Source organism: Simochromis diagramma, unplaced genomic scaffold, assembly GCF_900408965.1.
Source record: "Simochromis diagramma unplaced genomic scaffold, fSimDia1.1 OVJJ01000361.1, whole genome shotgun sequence".
Lineage (NCBI taxonomy): Eukaryota > Metazoa > Chordata > Actinopteri > Cichliformes > Cichlidae > Simochromis > Simochromis diagramma.
This window is the reverse complement of record NW_024386860.1, coordinates 9,092,470-9,109,561: the sequence shown is the minus strand read 5'-3', so window position 1 is coordinate 9,109,561 and position 17,092 is coordinate 9,092,470. Positions and strand designations below refer to the sequence as shown.

General features: G+C 39.4%; 1 protein-coding gene and 1 long non-coding RNA gene across 2 annotated transcripts; both read left to right on the top strand.

Moving 5' to 3' along the window:
• Window positions 1–237: 237 nt before the first annotated feature.
• si:ch211-1i11.3 (mitogen-activated protein kinase kinase kinase 5) lies at window positions 238–15,264 on the top strand. The gene is made up of 25 exons (XM_040030370.1): window positions 238–936; window positions 1,036–1,175; window positions 1,686–1,873; window positions 2,037–2,205; window positions 2,603–2,709; window positions 2,893–3,063; window positions 3,160–3,272; window positions 4,018–4,177; window positions 4,319–4,469; window positions 4,675–4,779; window positions 5,013–5,062; window positions 5,492–5,587; window positions 7,610–7,694; window positions 9,078–9,211; window positions 9,612–9,739; window positions 10,507–10,643; window positions 10,743–10,848; window positions 10,958–11,115; window positions 11,730–11,916; window positions 12,012–12,180; window positions 12,468–12,633; window positions 14,025–14,210; window positions 14,351–14,456; window positions 14,703–14,947; window positions 15,200–15,264. The coding sequence occupies exons 1-24, from the start codon at window positions 597–599 to the stop codon at window positions 14,870–14,872; spliced, it is 3,522 nt and encodes a 1,173-aa protein (XP_039886304.1). The 5' UTR covers window positions 238–596; the 3' UTR covers window positions 14,873–14,947; window positions 15,200–15,264.
• Window positions 15,265–15,318: 54 nt separating this feature from the next.
• LOC120732636 lies at window positions 15,319–16,673 on the top strand. Its single transcript, XR_005695618.1, has 3 exons — window positions 15,319–15,689; window positions 16,447–16,544; window positions 16,659–16,673. It is a non-coding gene; the product is annotated as an uncharacterized LOC120732636 (long non-coding RNA).
• Window positions 16,674–17,092: the final 419 nt, after the last annotated feature.

The window sequence follows — 17,092 nt, the reverse complement described above, 5'->3', positions numbered from 1 at the left end:
TGTGCCGTATTATAAAGTGCTACCAAAATGACTGTAGATTTCAGAAATCCTTCTAAAATAAATAAAAGAATCTCATGAATCACTTTGTTCTGTTCTGTGTTTTTGTGCTAATAATACATAATATCTGTATTAAAAAAGAAGAAAAAAAGTACCACCTAAACTCACGTGTGCCATACAAATTGAAAGCTGCACACTCCGTCATCTGAAAAGTAAGTCCATGTGGTCTGTTGGTCAAACACCCACAACTGCGCCATCACCGAAGCGCCAAGGGTGCTCTGTTGACACTACATTGGGACTGCGAGAATTTTGTTTTACTTAGATGTCTCAGACTCGTGCTCCTCATAGAGGACAAGAAGGACTTGCTGGGTCCTACTGCAGAGGTCATGCGAGAGTATAGGTGAATATCCTCATAACACCAGCGGGCGGAGCAGGGCAGAGCCGACGTGGGCGGGTCAAATGGAGACGAGCTCTGGGAATGTATGTGGTAAGAGATCGGATCTACCTTGATCAGCGGCGCTGTTATGTTGCTATTGGAAGTCGTCCCTACTAAATGGCATGCTTTGAGCTTTAGCTGCGGAACAAACGCGAAGTAAATAATGTACACGACAGAGCGCAGGCGAATGAGCCTGCGAGACTCAAAGAGGAAGGATCCAGTACGGGTGTCCGCTGGAAGTTTGTGGCAGGACTCTTTGGCGTTAGAGCTGAGCGCCAGCAACGGCTCGGGTAAACAGATCGTTTCTCCGCGGAGTCGAACCAGAGCGGTGTCAGTGGCATACATTGTCAACGAGGACGCGTCAGTGCCGCACACCGAAGAAAACTTATCACTAAAGTGTCTGAAAGAAGCCTGCGCGGACGCACACGCTCTTCTCAAAACGATTTCATTTGACAGAATTTCCCAAGGCACGACAGACATTCTGGATAGTTTCTACAATGCAGGCAAGTGACGGCATGCAGACTGTAGGGTAATGTAGCGGATATATGAGCACAGAATTATACCAAATTACGCAAGTTTACTTTTATAATCCCCCCTTACAGACGTTGCAGTGGTGGAAATAAGCGACTCCTTTTGCCAGCCTTCCCTTTTCTACCATCTTGGAGTGAGGGAAAGTTTCAGCATGACTAATAACATCATTCTGTATTGTTCTAAGCAAGATAGTGATCTGCAAGCTCATAAGGTAACACATGCTCCCATTTATTGTTACATATTGTTTATTGTATACAGTCTCATGTGCTGGAAATGGAAAATAGTTCAACAGGCTTTGCTTTATTACTGCAACTACGGTGGGATATTTTCCTGAAGGGCTAAAATATTGTTGTATCTACATTTGATTTAGAGATGGAGCTTATTTAACAGCAAAACACCAGTTAGGGTTAAAACTTTAATTTGTGCATTGCACTTAATGTGAGTGAGAGAGATGGACCCAAAAATAAAAAGCTATAGCAATTGTTATGCAATGTAAAGCAAGCTATGGCTGCCATTAATTCATATTTTCATTACTGAATAAGTGTACATATTACCTTGTTAAAATAATTTCAGTGCATTCATAACAAAGCTTTAGCCTTGAAGTCATTTGTGCAACACGCCTGTGACTGCTTTGCCTAGTGTCAAATGATGCTGCGGTTCCATTGTGGTCATGCAAGCTGTCCCCAGCATGATATTTGATGCATCTATTGTTGTCCTGCAGGAGCAGTGTGGAAGTGACACCTTCATCCCATATGTAGTGTCACCTCAGGGCAAAGTGTTTGCCTGTGACGTTGCCATGATGACTTGTATCAAAGACCTGATGCAACCTAGTTTCCAGCTGGAGCCGCTGCTCATCCCCCTGGTTGAGAAACTGGTGCACCTGCTGAACAATGTGCACATTCAGTCCAGGTCAGACATAAACTTTAGCAGGGTGTGGTTAAACATTATTACTTATTTAAACATTATTATACAGTGAATGCATGTTCTTGAGCTTCCCACGTATGCAATGTCACTTAGCGTGTTTACAAAGAATTGTGGAATGTAACACCAACACTGGACTATCTGCTGACAGTGAGTACTTCCGGGAGTCAATTAGGCATGAGATTCGCATGGCACGGGAGCGGTTCAGCGGCAGAGCCTTGAGCGAGGAGTTAAACCACATCCAGCAACGCCTGGATAGTGTAGATCTGCTTTCTCCGGATATTGTAATGAACCTATTGTTGTCCTACAGGGACGTTCAGGTATGCATTTCTAAATCTGTGTGTCTAAACTAGTGATTATTTATAACATATTATTTTATGTTATTGAATTAAACAAAACAGTTGTCAGAACTCAAACAGTTTTAACATTATTATTATCATATGATTGCATATCTGTTTAGCCATATTTCATTATAAAAGAGCTACTGTTCAATCTGGGAGCCTTCACAAGTATTTGTATCAACAAAGAAGATCAGATTGTGTGTTTAGTGAGCATATGAGCATTAACAAAAATAGCTATGGGGGGTGAAATTATTCACAATTGTTTGTAAATAGTAATATTTTTTATATAATAAACTTCAATGTGAATTATTAAAATTGTCAGGTGTGATTCAAGCATGATAATCATTATATTTCACTCTCTTCCACTTTTTCTCAGGATTACGATGCCATGATAAAACTGGTGGAGACTCTGGACAACCTGCCTATGTGTCAGGTGGCGAAGCATCAGAATATCAAGTTTCACTATATATTTGCTCTAAACAGGTACCAACATGACTGCTATTGTATCTTGAGCTTGTCAGTATAGTTCTGTTGACATCTTTGGTTCACGCTAGGTGATTTTGTGTCATTGTCAGTTTGCAGAGATCTTTTAGAAAATTCATATTCACCCAAGATATGAAGTTCTTTATCATCACAGTGGTCTGTTATGACATATACCCATCCTAGGAGGAATCAGCCCGGAGATCGTGAAAAGGCTTTGAAAGAAATCCTGCCAATTGTGGAGTCAGGGAACAAGGTGGCATCAGACGTCTACTGCCTGTGTGGACGCATCTACAAGGACATGTTTATGAGCTCAGCGTTCACTGATGAGTCCAGCAGAGACCAGGCCTGCTATTGGTACGCCAAGTTTGGCCATACAAAGTTTTCCACATTTGAGAAAAGTGGCATTTATGTCATGTTTTCCAGACTGTTTCTTTTATATAAACTTGCCAGGTATGGGAAAGCCTTTGAGACAGAGCCAACTCTTCACTCGGGCATCAACAATGTGGTCCTCCTAATAGCAGCTGGCCATGAATTTGAGACATCTATAGAGTTGCGCAAACTAGGTGCTTTCTATTTTTTACCTTTCCATCAGAGAAAACTTAATGTCTGTGGATTTATTGTGTCATGCATTGAATTTGATCCTTGAAATTCATTTTTTTGATGTTTTGAATGTCTGAGATGATGTGCAGTGCCAGAAAATAAATTATTAGGATTCATCATAAGCTCAGTCAAAATTTGATTAATACTAAACAGTTATTAGTTGTGTTTTAAAATGTATTTCCTGTTACAAAAACTTTGAAAAATAGGCCATGTCATTAGTGCAATAAATATTCAACTGAGCTACAGGATATGAGTCACGTAATTGTAATACTCATTAATCCCAGTCAGTGAACACTGCACCTTTATGAATGGGGAGATTGTCATCCTGGAAGAGAGCACATCCTGGAAGAGAGGATAGAAATGTTTGCTTTTATTCTTGTCTCCAACTTGTCAAATATACCCCAAACTGTCCCAGTAAAATGCCACAGCTCACAGAGCCACCAGAGCCTATCACTGAAGGGAGTAAAACTTAAGTTGTTTTTTCCCTGTAATTTCTCACTCATTATGCTGTACACATCATATCATGTTGTTTTCAGTTGTTGGCCAATCATGTTTTGACAGTGCATAGTATTATAAAGGCATATTACATTGTATTCAATTATTTATTTTGTTCTTAGTCCATAAATGAGGTTGTAACTGTGGTCAGGGTCATCCTCTGTTGATTTGTTAGTAACCTCTTTTGTTTTGTTTTATGATGTCAATGTCTAGGTGTGACTTTAAGCACCCTGCTGGGTAGAAAGGGTAGTCTGGAGAAGATGAAGGACTACTGGGATGTAGGTTTCTACCTTGGAGCAAACATTCTTGCAGGTGAATACAGGAAAGTCATTGAGGCCTCTGAGAAGCTCTACAGACTCAAGGCCCCTGTTTGGTGAGACTTAATCATCCATTGTTGATGAGCAGTATCAAGGTGTTTAATCAGTTACTAAGCCACATGTATTTTTATATGATTGTTTTTATTAAAAGTGTGAAAAGCAAATAACAAATAACTGCCGAGTTCAATTTCTGTTAGGTATGTGGCATCTATTATGGAGACATACATCCTGTACCGCCGGTTTGCCAAGTTACCTGAAGTGAGATCTCCTAAACAAGATACAGTGGACTTCTGGATGGAGCTGCTTTTGCAGACCTGTAAACCCACTGCCTCATCAAACTGTTGTCCAGTAAGACCAAACACCTTACTGTAGCTGTAAATAATAAACAGGACACTCATCTTCTCATGGAGTAACTATCAATCAGGATTCAGTTCTGCTCATTTGGATTGTAAAGTTAACATGTAACAAAGCAGGAGATTCCCTGCCATTAGAAATGCATTAAACAGCCATGTAGATATTTAAAACAGATAGTACTGGAACTGGTGTTTTTCAGGTGCTCATTCTGGAGCCCAGTAAACTCTTCCAACCAGCTATTGTGTCTGTGAACGAGGAGGACCAAAGTCGCACTGTCCAGCTAAAACACGCCACACGCTTAAAGGTATGTAAACTGTCTGGGCCCCCACTCTTTGAGCCACTCTCTGATTGGAATACATTTGACTCTTTGCATGTTCTTTTAGAGCCACTGTGCATTTAAAACATCAATATTTGTTCCTTTTATTCTTGCATATGTATTTATTAGTATGTAAAAATGGTTTACTGTGTGTGACAAACTCTGTATTAGCTGTAAAACACTCGTTTAACCTGTGTCTAAATTTGTATTTAATTCTCCAGAAGGGCTTAAACCAGTGGACTTTCCAAGCATCTGAAATTCGGGGAGTGAGGTAAAATAGTGCAGAGCATGTGACCTTTTTGTTGATTCCTCTGTGTCTGCAGGTCAGTGTTACTGTGTACTTCAGCTGTGTCCCGTCTACCAGACAAATATTCCAGAAAAAGTCATCTGCTGGGTGACTTAACAATAAATCGTTTTATCAGGTTGTGGTATCATAGGGGGGATGATGAAAAACACATTTTCTATTAGAGCCTAGTGGGGCCTTGCTCTTTATCACTAATACTTAGTACATTTGATTTACTTTTATTTACCTATAGCTCCCACTGAATTAGAAACAATAGCTATCTCCTTCAATAGAACAAATAAGGATTAAGAGATACAGCCATGATGTCGTCTGTGCCAGTTTTATGTTCAACATATTCAAACATAAAGGTTTGCCTGTTTGAATGATTAAAACCTGTTTACGTCTTTCTCATTGCAGTGCTTCAAAGATTGATGAGCGGAGCTGCTTTCTGTATGTCCACTACAACTCGGATGATTTCCAGCTCTGCTTCCCATCTGAGATTCACTGTAAGGGGTGAGTGATTAACACTTGTGTGAGATCATGTGAATGACATCCTCGCAGATCAACTGATTTGCTAGATAAGATCTAACAGGTTGTGTGTACAGGGTGCAGAAAAACAGTCGGCATGCAAATGAAAGTAGTCAATGACTGGATGTTATTACTTGGTATGAGTCATATTTCCTGTACTGTCCTTACTTGCTTTTCAGAAACCTCTTGACATAATTTAGAAAAAAAAAAACATCCCAGCTGAAGTAATATTCTGTAATTCACACAAGGTGAGAAATATACATATAGGCTCATATACACATTCACGCACTTAAATCTTTTATCAAGTTGCGCCGAAGGTCTTTTAAATTGACAAGAACAAGGTCTTAACTTCTTGTTAGTGATCATGATTGACTATAACTAGTAGTTTCTCTTTGGTAGTAAGAATTTATTTGACAGCATTCACTGGATTGACCAATACTCAGAACAACAGGAAAATCTTAGGAGCTCAGTGACGACCTAATAAGGAGAGTTTTAGATTTAACCAATTTGAGGAGGTCTTCTGGAGCCATTTCAAAAAAACTGCAGATTCAGACAATTGTATCTAAGTAAAGCTTATTTGCATAGGCTTATTTAGATGGTCCCGAAGCAGACTCAAGCTGTCACCCTCAAATGAGAGGAAATTATTTAGGCTGTTTAGGAACAGATAAGGAACTACTAAACACTTTCCAAAATAAATGCAGTTTTACTTCACCATGAACTCAGTGGGTTCCAACCAAGAAAAAGTCCCTTCCCCAGACTAAATACCTTCAAGATTTGCTGAAATTTGCAGCTGCAAACATGGACAAGCCAAATGCCTTCTGCAGAAGGATTTTTACACTTAGATGGCCACAATGACAAGAGGTATGTTTGTAGGAGTATAGGTGAGGGACACTGTACCAGCTCTCATGGTACAGTGTCACGGTAGTGGTAGCATCATGCTCTAAGGCTGTTTTGCTACCAGTGGTACCAGTACATTGAAAAAAGTGGATGGAATCCTTCCTTAACTTCACCATATTTGGGTGTCCCAGCAAGACAATTATCCCAAACACACAAAGCTGGTTTTAGAAGGGATAAAGCAGGCTGACAAAACTTTTGAATGGCCTTCCCAAAGTACTGGCTTTAACCGTAATGAAAAGTTATGGCTTAAAAACCAGGTTCATACCAGGAAACCAACCAATTCAAATGAACTCTAGCACTCCTGCCAGGAAGAGTGGTCATATATCCAGCCAGAATTATGCCAGAAGCTTGTGCCAAAAGTGTCTGGTAAACAAAATATCAGTGGGGGGTGTACAGTATGTGTAGCCTGTATGTTTAATTTTCACTCTGTTTGGATGAGAAAAACCCCCAAATGAATTCAAAACTTCTGCACCCACTTATTGCTTTTTAAAGTTATGCATGCTGTGCAATCATTCCACCCTGGAAAACAGAATAGTTTAATGAAATCGATAAAAGCCCAATATGATCAAACATCCATGCCCATTATGAGTGTAAATGAATTTCTGACCACAGCTGCATATAATAGAGTTTGTTTGTTTTTTTCCTATTAACACACTGCCAAATATAACATCCTGCTTTTCCTGTTTTCACTGGTATGTTTTCTTTCAAACAAATTAAGTTAAAATGAAACAAACTGTGATAAATAGAACTAATGAGGGATTACTTGTAAGCAAAATATCCACATTTTCTAATTTCAGTCTCACATCAACCTTTTCTATCACTTGTTTTTTTTAATTACCAGAGACAATATCAGGCTTCTCATTCACATCTATTCAAATTTGATCAGCCATTGAAAATAAATATGAATTTTATTGTAGCTACTTGCAGTTGTGTATTTTGGTGTGTGTGAACCAGTGTGGCTAACAGCCAAAAACCTATCAATCTGTTTATAAGCAAATCCCTCAGCAGAAATCTACAGGGACCTCTTCACTTGAGCTGATGTTTACTGAAAGTATATTTAAATTTATGCTGCAGTGAGAAATATTTTATGTATGTCTCTTCTCTACCTAGTTTCTGTGAGTTGGTAAACTCCCTTCTCCAGGAGGCTGAAAACCATGTTCAAGATATAGAACATACACTCGGAGAAATACTAGAGGTCAGTTACAGTTCCTTCTATATCCGGATGCAATATGTGTTCTATTTTAGGCCTGTGTTAAAAAAAGTGAATGCCATTTTATTTAGAACTGAGCTACTCTTGCAGACGTGGTTTTACATGTGTTTCACTCTCATAAAACCATGTTTAAAGTTAAAATTTGAAAAGCCAGTGTTATTTATAAAGAATATATCAAATGACAAAGCAAAGTGCTGGAAACATTTCTCTGATATTTTGCTCCATATTGACATGATAGTGTCACATGGCTGCTGGAGATTTGTCGATTGCACATCCACAATGCAAACATCCTATTTCACAACATCCCAAAGGTGCTCTAGTGCATTGAGATATGTTAAAACAATATTAAATCACTTCCACCAGCTTGAATCACTGGTGCAAGGCGAGATGCATCCTTGCCTTTTGCATTCAAAAGAAACTCATATGTTTCTTGTAGTAAGTAGTACTAGTGAGAGAGTAACTGGGTAAACTAGAAAAACATTGGTGGGAAGAAATGCTCAAAATGCTGTTTTGATTCATTTAAGGTGGGGACCCCATGCAAAGTGTAGCCCAACTTTCCGGTTCTTAGTTTCCTGTTTTAGTGAGTTTTTATTTGAGTTACTGTTGCCTTAGTATCAGCTCAGAGCAGTGTAGACAGTCTCCTCTGACAACTGGCGTTAACAAGCCATTTCTGTCCAGAGAACTACTGCTCACTCGATATTTTCTCTTTTTTGGACCATTCTGTGCAAACTAGACATGGTTGTTCAGGAAAATCCCCATAGATCAGCAGTTTCTGAAATACTCAGACAAGGCTGGTCTAAATATGAATCATACTGACTTCAAAATCATTTATATGACATATATTCCCCAGTCCGATGCTTGGTTTGAATTTCAGCAGGTAGTCATTTCCATCTCTGCAAATCCCGCCATCCTCTGCTGAACTCTGGCATCAACAAGGCGTTTTATCCAGAGAACAGACACTCACTGGATATTTTCTTTTTTCAGATCCTTCTTTGTAAGCCTTAAAGAGGAAAATCTTAGTGCGTCACCAGTTTGTGGAAAACTCAGACCAGCCTTTCTGGCACCAACGCCCATGCTCTTTTTAAAGTCACTTAAATTTCTCCACATTCTGGTGTTCATTTCCTACTACATCATGTCGTTTTCACCATGCTTGCGTAATAAAATGCAATGAGCTGCTGCCATGTTATTGACAGATGACATATTTGCATTAAATATTGATCAGGTATTTGTGAGTTCATGAGTATAGTAAAACCTTTAGCAGATGTCGCATTTTGCCTTATTTAAACCTCTGAATGAAGGTCTCCTTAAGTTCCTAAAATTCTGTTTCCATTCACTCTATACTGATTCTTACTGATTCTCATTCTACAGTATATCTATGAGACCAATGAGAATGGTGACAAGGTAATACTTGGTAAAGGAACTTATGGTGTAGTGTATGCTGGAAGGGACCTGAGCAACCAAGTACGCATCGCCATCAAAGAGATCCCCGAGAAGGACAGCACGTAAGAAAACACATATGTTACCCTTCTGATGTTGTCACTTTCAGATTACGCTGTAGTCAACAAAATCTGCTCAGTTACAGTAATAATATGATAGCGTTTAGGTAGTGTTAACCACATGAAAAGAAAAATACACTGTTGACTCTAGACAGACGTGAAAAAAAACCTTCTATATGTAGCAAAATACTTATTGCTTTTGCAAACTTTTAAGGCAAAGGTTTAAGCGATTAAGTCCCCTTAAATAGTTTGTTTATACATCCAAAATCCAAACCTAGTTGTGGTATATTGTTTATAACTCCTTTTTAATGATGGAAATGAAAAGAGGCCTAAATTAGACAATGCAAATCACTTGTACAAACACAACAATCTCACAGCAGCACCTTTATTCTTTTGTGTTGATTAGGTATTCTCAGCCCCTGCATGAGGAGATTGCTCTGCACAAGAGGCTTAAACACAGGAATATTGTCCAGTACCTGGGCTCTGTCAGTCAGGATGGTTTCATCAAGATCTTCATGGAAGAAGTACCTGGGGGTAAAAAGATGACATTTGATCTTTTAACACTCCTAGCAATAAGAGTGCCTGTCATTACTAAATCGTTACTGTAATATAAATCAAAGCTTCAAAAAAGTTTTTCTTTGATTTTTTTTTAATTTCACATCTGTTTGTGGAAAGAGCTGTTATCACAAATGTAAATGTGTAATTAATCAGTTTGCTCATATGTAATCAACAAGCAAATAATTATCCTCTGACGTAATGAAATTAGGTCACGGGGTGGAGCGATGTGGTTTGGGAAATCGGAGACATGGCGTCAAGCACAGGTTCCTGAGAAATTCTTAAACACACACAAGCCTTGATGTTCCCAATAAGTCTGTTTCCTTGCTTTCTGTGTGCTATTTGTCATGGGCTTCAGGGAAATCATGTGACCAGAATTGTAATGCATGTGTGATTATGTAACATCTACTGGAAGCCAGTTTTAAAGAAGTGGGTGGTTCTGAAGACATCCTGTTCAGTGGAGGAAAATGTTTGCAGAAAATGGTGTGATTGTGTGAAAAACATCTTGAACCTCTGATTAGAAACGTGCACAGTCCTAATCCATTGCTTTGTTTGATTGTGCCAAATGTAATGGAGAAACAGTTTTTTTTTAGTTGTGCATGTGATATCATTATTGCATCTTTTTTAAAACTAATAACCTTGTCAGGCGCTGGTTTAGTTTAGTGCGTGAGCGGGTGACCGTATGGGACGTAGCTCGAAATCAGTGGCGTGGGTCACCTCGTGAAATTATACATTTCCTCTTACAGGTAGCTTGTCTTCTCTTTTGCGCTCGAAATGGGGTCCTCTGAAAGACAACGAGCCCACCATCATTTTCTACACCAAGCAGATACTTGAGGGTCTAAAGTACCTTCATGAGAATCAGATAGTCCACAGAGACATCAAGGTGAGCAGATCACCTTTGGCTTCGTGGCAAATAGTTTTCTGGTCTACTGTGTCTTAAAGTTTAGCTTTGTGGTATTCATTGGTTTTGTTCCTTATGCAGGGTGACAATGTACTGATCAACACTTATAGTGGAGTTTTGAAGATATCTGATTTTGGAACCTCCAAACAGTTAGCAGGGATTAACCCCTGTGCTGAAACATTTACTGGTAAGTTGACATTTATGACATTATTAAAAGATTGTTATTATTAAAACATTTTTACACGTGAACTCCTCACAGTAGTCGAACTTTCACTTTTCTGGTGGATTTTCAATAGGAACTCTGCAGTACATGGCCCCTGAGATTATAGACCAAGGACCTCGGGGTTATGGGAAGCCGGCAGATATCTGGTCTTTAGGGTGCACTATCATAGAAATGGCAACAGGCAAAACACCCTTTCATGAGCTGGGAAGTCCACAGGCAGCCATGTTCAAGGTAAAAAAAAAGGAGTTGTGTTTTCTACGTAAGTTAAAAATGCTCACAGTGGACTTTACACATAAGGAAATTTGGCAGATTGCGGCATTGTGGAATGCCTGGAATTATATTTCATGGAACATTCGGGAGACTTTTCCTTTGGAGACTTTTACATTTCATGATCATTGTTTATTTAGTTTTTACAAGTACCAGGTGGATATTAGATTGATTAGATATACAAAGTTTTAAATTCAGTTACACTTTAGGTGCATAATTATTTGCACAACACAATTCTGTGTAGTTTTGCCTCTGTACAGCCTGACAGTGGTGCACATTTTTATATAGTCCCCCCACTATCAGACCAAGTGATTACACAAAATAACATAACTTAAGTATACAAACTCCTTTTTAACACTTGGATGAAAATCATTTGCAGTCACTGACACACAATAACATCTTACACAATAACATGGTCCAGAAGCAGAATGACAAAAATTGTGTAATTTTCTCAAAACTCATCCTCCTAATACGTATGAACCCAGACAAAGAGAGCTATCAGCACAGCGTAAGAGCTAGCACAGCACAAGAATCTCAAAGCAGAATGTTTCAATGAACCTTTAAAAATTCCCAACTAGGTTGGCATGTTTAAGATCCACCCCAAGGTCCCAGAGTGCATGTCAGATGAGGCCAAAGGTTTCATCATGAACTGTTTCGTGCCAAATCCAGATGAAAGAGCCACAGCAGCAGAACTGCTTAAGGACCATTTCCTAAAGTCGTCTACGAAGAAAAAAGCTAAAGCTGTTCAGGAATCCCTGTCTATAAGTGAGAAATACACTTAAAATACACACATTTCACCTCTTACCCATTTTTGCTTTCTATAGCAATGATGCAGAGTATCTAAACCCTATTTCTTACAGCTGACTATCAGCGCAGTATGTCTGTGCCTATCTCCATCCTTGTGGAGGATACTGATTCTTACTCTGACTTGATTGACCTGTCTTGTTCTCTGGACCTGACGAGGTCGCAGTCCTCTCTCAGAGCAGAAGAAATCTCAGAGAGCCCACCGAGCACCAACAGCTTCCTGTTGTGAGTAAGATTATTCCTCAAAAGAAACTCAAAACCTTTTCATTTGTGCGCAAACTATGATTGTATTGGATCTTACTTTACTGGTAAACCACACTGAGGTTCGTTCTTCACAGTCCTATAACTTGTGAAAAAAGGCTGTAATGCAAAATTCCCCATGCCATTATTAAATAATACATCTGATGTGTTACTGATAGCCATATCTACATTTTTCTATCATACAATGGTTATTGCAGCATGTTCGTGGCTTATTTGTGCCATTTATGTTTGTTTGCATTCAATTTTTCCAGAATACCAGATGACTCCACATCAGACATGAGCAGTCCATCCTCAACAGAGGAGAGTACTGGCCTTTTTATGCTGAGAAAGGACAGTGAGAGGAGAGCCACGCTGCACAAAGTTCTCACTGACTACATAAGCCATGTTGTGTCTAGTATACAACAGTCTGTGCCTCAGGTGGGTAAAGAAAAGTTACCGCACTGTCAAATTCTGTTATAGAATTGCTCTTCAATTCTGAGACTGAGATGGATTTTAGTTCTCTAATAATGAATAGCTCTTTATAATAGAGTATTTGAAAGCTTATCAATATCTGCATGTTTAAACTATTAGGTACACGTTGACAGTACGGGGTTGTGGGACTCTGTGATACTAGTCCCCTCCGAAGGTGCTCTATTTGATTAATATCTGGCCGACACTGACACATTCTTTCATGTTGTTTCCATCAAATTCTGACCTTAAAATCCAAATATCAAAGCAGAAAAATTACTGTGAACTGCAGCCTCAGTTTCCTGTTCTTAGCCGACAGAAGTGGTACCTGTCTTTTGCTGTTGTGGCTATCTGGTCAATCTCTAATTTCTGGCATCACCAAAAAATTTCTGCCCAATTTCTGTCTCGTGTTACACATATTTTCTTTTTATCTGACCATTCTCTGGAAACCCTAGAAATGGTAGTGTAATGGTAGATCCCAGTAGATCAGCAGTTTCTGAAATACTCACACCAGCGTGTCTGGCACCAACATTTAAAAACATTCAAAGTCAATGAAATCACCTTTCTTCTCCATTCTGGTGCACGGTTTGAACTTCAGCAGGTCATCTTGATTATTTCTGTGTGCCTTAGTTCATTGAATTGGTGACATGTGTTTGGCTGATTAGATAGTTGAGTAAATGAGCAGTAGCAAACATACTTAGTAAAGTACCTGGTGAGTGTATAGGCCATACCAAATGAACCGATTCCTTTGTAATCTACTATTAACATATTGGCTTACACGTATTGCGCCACCGACATTGCAAACTAGAGAAATAGGAATGTAAAGCCAAAGAATGTACAAGCTAAGGTTACCTGTTTAGCTAAAACCTGTGGGAGTTTCCCTCATGAGGGTTTTGGTCCTTAAATGCTCTTAGATTATTATCTTATGTTTGATAAGATGTTTCTTGAGGATAAATAAAGTTTCTATGTTTCTTTTTCCTTTCTTTCCATCTACTTCGTTCCAGTTATGTACTGTTCCTCTATAAAAAGCTTCAGATTTTTCTTTGCATCACAATTTTTAACCATACTTTTACAATAAGAGTTAATAAAAGATGTTAGTGTATCTCGTTTTATGCATTTAGGTTAGAATTTGTTTTAAGCAGAGCATTTTTTTTCTTATAATCCTGAAATTTTTGTCATTACTAAAGGAGAAATGACCATTAATAGGAACATTGTTATCAATAACAGATCACAGTGAAAAAGACCATTACTCTCCAGCTGAAAAGAACTACAGAGAGATGAAGTAGATGGGTTTATATACTTTGAAAACGAGAACTGCAGAATGTATCCTGATTTTAAAGTCTCCCTTTCTCTGTTAAAAGTATGGTGATGGCTCCTCGATCACTCCAGACCACATCACCAAACTCGTTATTTGTTTGCGTGACAACATCCATTCCCCGGACAGGAAGCAGCTTACCAGCGGCTTGCTGGAGCTTCGAGCTATGCTCGTAGCTGCCTCAGTACCTCTGAACAGCCTACAGGTGGTGCTATTTAACTTCCAAGATGCAGTAAGTTACTTCGGAGCCCAAAGCCAGATTTTGCTGGTGATTGCACTTCACTTTCAAAATGTCAAGATTTTTTTATTTAGCAATTACATCACAATTGAGAATAAGCCTCCTTATATTCATACAAAACCTTCTGACCATAGGTGAAAAAAGTGTTGAAGCAACAAAAGGTGAAACCTCATTGGATGTTTGCTCTGGACAATCTGCTGAGACAGGCAGTACAGGATGCCATAACTGTATTACTGCCAGGTAAAGTAGGCATGTGCTTCATTCCATGATCTGTTTAACATTTTTTGTTGAGTAGAAAGAAACAACAACAAAGTGGTAAGAGTGTTTGCCAGAGGAACATTGTCAAGCAGATCTTCAGTTGATATTTCATAGTTTATTTACATTTAAATGTATTTATTTTCTTGCCTGTTGATTTTTTTTAATTTATTCATTTATATTTCTTACTTATCTGTTTTTCTGATACTAATTTACCCTTTTGCCTTTCAGAACTCAAACTCCATCTGCAGTCCTCATTCGAGAGTGAGGACAACACCTCTGAGGAGCTGTTTGCCGATCCAGACACTCCTGTAGCTCTAGTCCCTGACCAGCTGGTGGCACCAGCATACACACAGCAGCCAGATCCAGCAAATGACGTGCTGCCTAGAGCCAATCCCTAAACCTGCAGACTTCAACCTTAACACCAACTGGCCACTCAGCGAGAACCTGAGAGATCTGCGACTGGAGACCAGAAGGTTTATTTCGCCTGTCACCTTTATCGTTCAGAGAATCTACAGGTTTATTAGATTCTCTGAACAAACTACATACATACATAAAATACATTTTTATTTTTTGTTTTCTCAGCTTTCTTTTCATATCCCCCTCATATTTCCTGTAAAATAGAATAATCGTGACTAACATTCCTATTAGGTGTACACAGTGATTCATTTAATTTTGGGTTGCAGGGCTTTCTGCTGCGTGTTAAGGCTATTTGTGTTGTGTTTCAGACTGCTGAATCATCTAAGCGAGAAGGAGACAGAGTATCAGGAGCTACTGAGGAACTCTCTCTGGAGAAAACAACAGCAAATAGATGCACTGAGGAAAGAATCAGTCAATGAGGGTAATGTTGTTTTAATGCCAAAACTTGTTACATCTTACGAAATACTAGCACAGTAACTGCTGTGTTACAGTAAACACTTCTTTCCCCACTCACCTCTTTTCACTCCCCACTCCCGCGTGTCATTTTTTTGTCATCTCTCTCTCATAATGTGTATTTTTTCCTGTCTATCCCTGCTCCCTTCTCTTTCTCCTCACCCTCCAGCTGGTCATGGCAGATGGGTGCCCCTCCCTGAGCCTGGTTCTGCTGAAGGTTTTTTCCTGTTAAAAGGCAGTTTTTCCTTCCCACTGTTGTAAAGGGCCCACTCATGGGGGACTGCTTGATTGTTGGGGTTTTCGCCAATACTATGGGTTTTACCTTACAGTACACAGGGAATTGAGGTGACTGTTATTGTGGATTTGTGGTTTATAAAGAAGCTTGAACTGAACTGAATTGTGTCTGTGATCGTGCGTTTTTCTGCAAGCTGAGTTGTGCCAAATAAAGGCAGCCTGCTTTATTTTCCTGATTTGAAATATTTACAAAAGGCTATATCACTGAAGTGTATTCTCCTGATTTGCTATATCCTGAACTAAATTAGACTTGAATCTGAACCATTCCTTTAGATGATGCAATTTTCTTGAATATTTGAATATTCTGTTTGTACACCACAATCAAACCTCTAACCCTAGAAAATTAATTCAAGTTTTGCAATTTTTTTTTCTACTAGATATGAGACAGTAAACAAAGATGTTTAATAGTTATTTGAGGAGCACTGAAGTTATTCTCTCGCCTTTTATCAGACAAACATCAACACAAGCTGCGACATGAGCAGTATCATAGGAAGGGACCAAGCCTTCTTTGGATTATCAGTACACTCAGTGATTCTAATTACTATTTCTTAACATCTGCGCCAAGCAATCCCTACCACACCTTAGCTACAGGCTGATGGCGGATTTCTGCCTGGCTAGTTGCTGTCAGAGGCGTTGGCTGCCAGATCAGCTGCTAATGTGCTCAAACTTGACTTGTTAGTTTGTATAATGATTATACGGGCTGGCTGCCGAAGACGCTTTTGTTGTGTGTAACATTAACACCATTAAATACACCATGTGTTTATGAGTGTCTGAGAAAACCTAATGGTTGTAACTCTGTGCGTTATAGATGTGGAGTTGGCTTCACAGAAAAGCTCCAGACCAGAGAAGAAAGCCTTAGCGCGCTGGCTAAAGACTGTCCCCGTAGATCGAGACACTATCAACAAGGTAAATTCAGCAAAAGCTCAACTTTGCCTTTTTTTTTTTTTTACACCCCTAAGGCTACTTCGTGTTACTCATCCACCTGGTATTAATCCACACCTCTGTGATCCTGTTTTCCAGTTGCTCTCTCATGAGTTCACCTTGGACTGTCTCCTCCGTATGTCCGCCAAGGATGACTTGATGTACTGTGGAATAAGGTGAGCTGCCTTCACGCATCACCCCCTCAAAGCACGAAGTCTACACCGTTATTTTAAGTTTCATCATAAGTTTAAGCAAAGTGACATTGCACATGAATGTGAGTCCACTGTTGCTGTTGCAGAGGCGGCATGCTGTGTCGAATCTGGGCAGCTGTAACAGCTTACCGGAAGACCCAGCTCAGCACGCACAATGAGGACAGCGAGGACACCCTTCTTTAATGGCTGCTGATGTTACACATCAAAGGGCAGGTTCATAGACAGGCTGGCCCTGTGTGTGGTCTGGAGGAACAGAGGCATTTCAGGTTGCTGATGTAAAGCAGATAAAATTTTGAAGACATTTTTAGACTGTGAATGTAC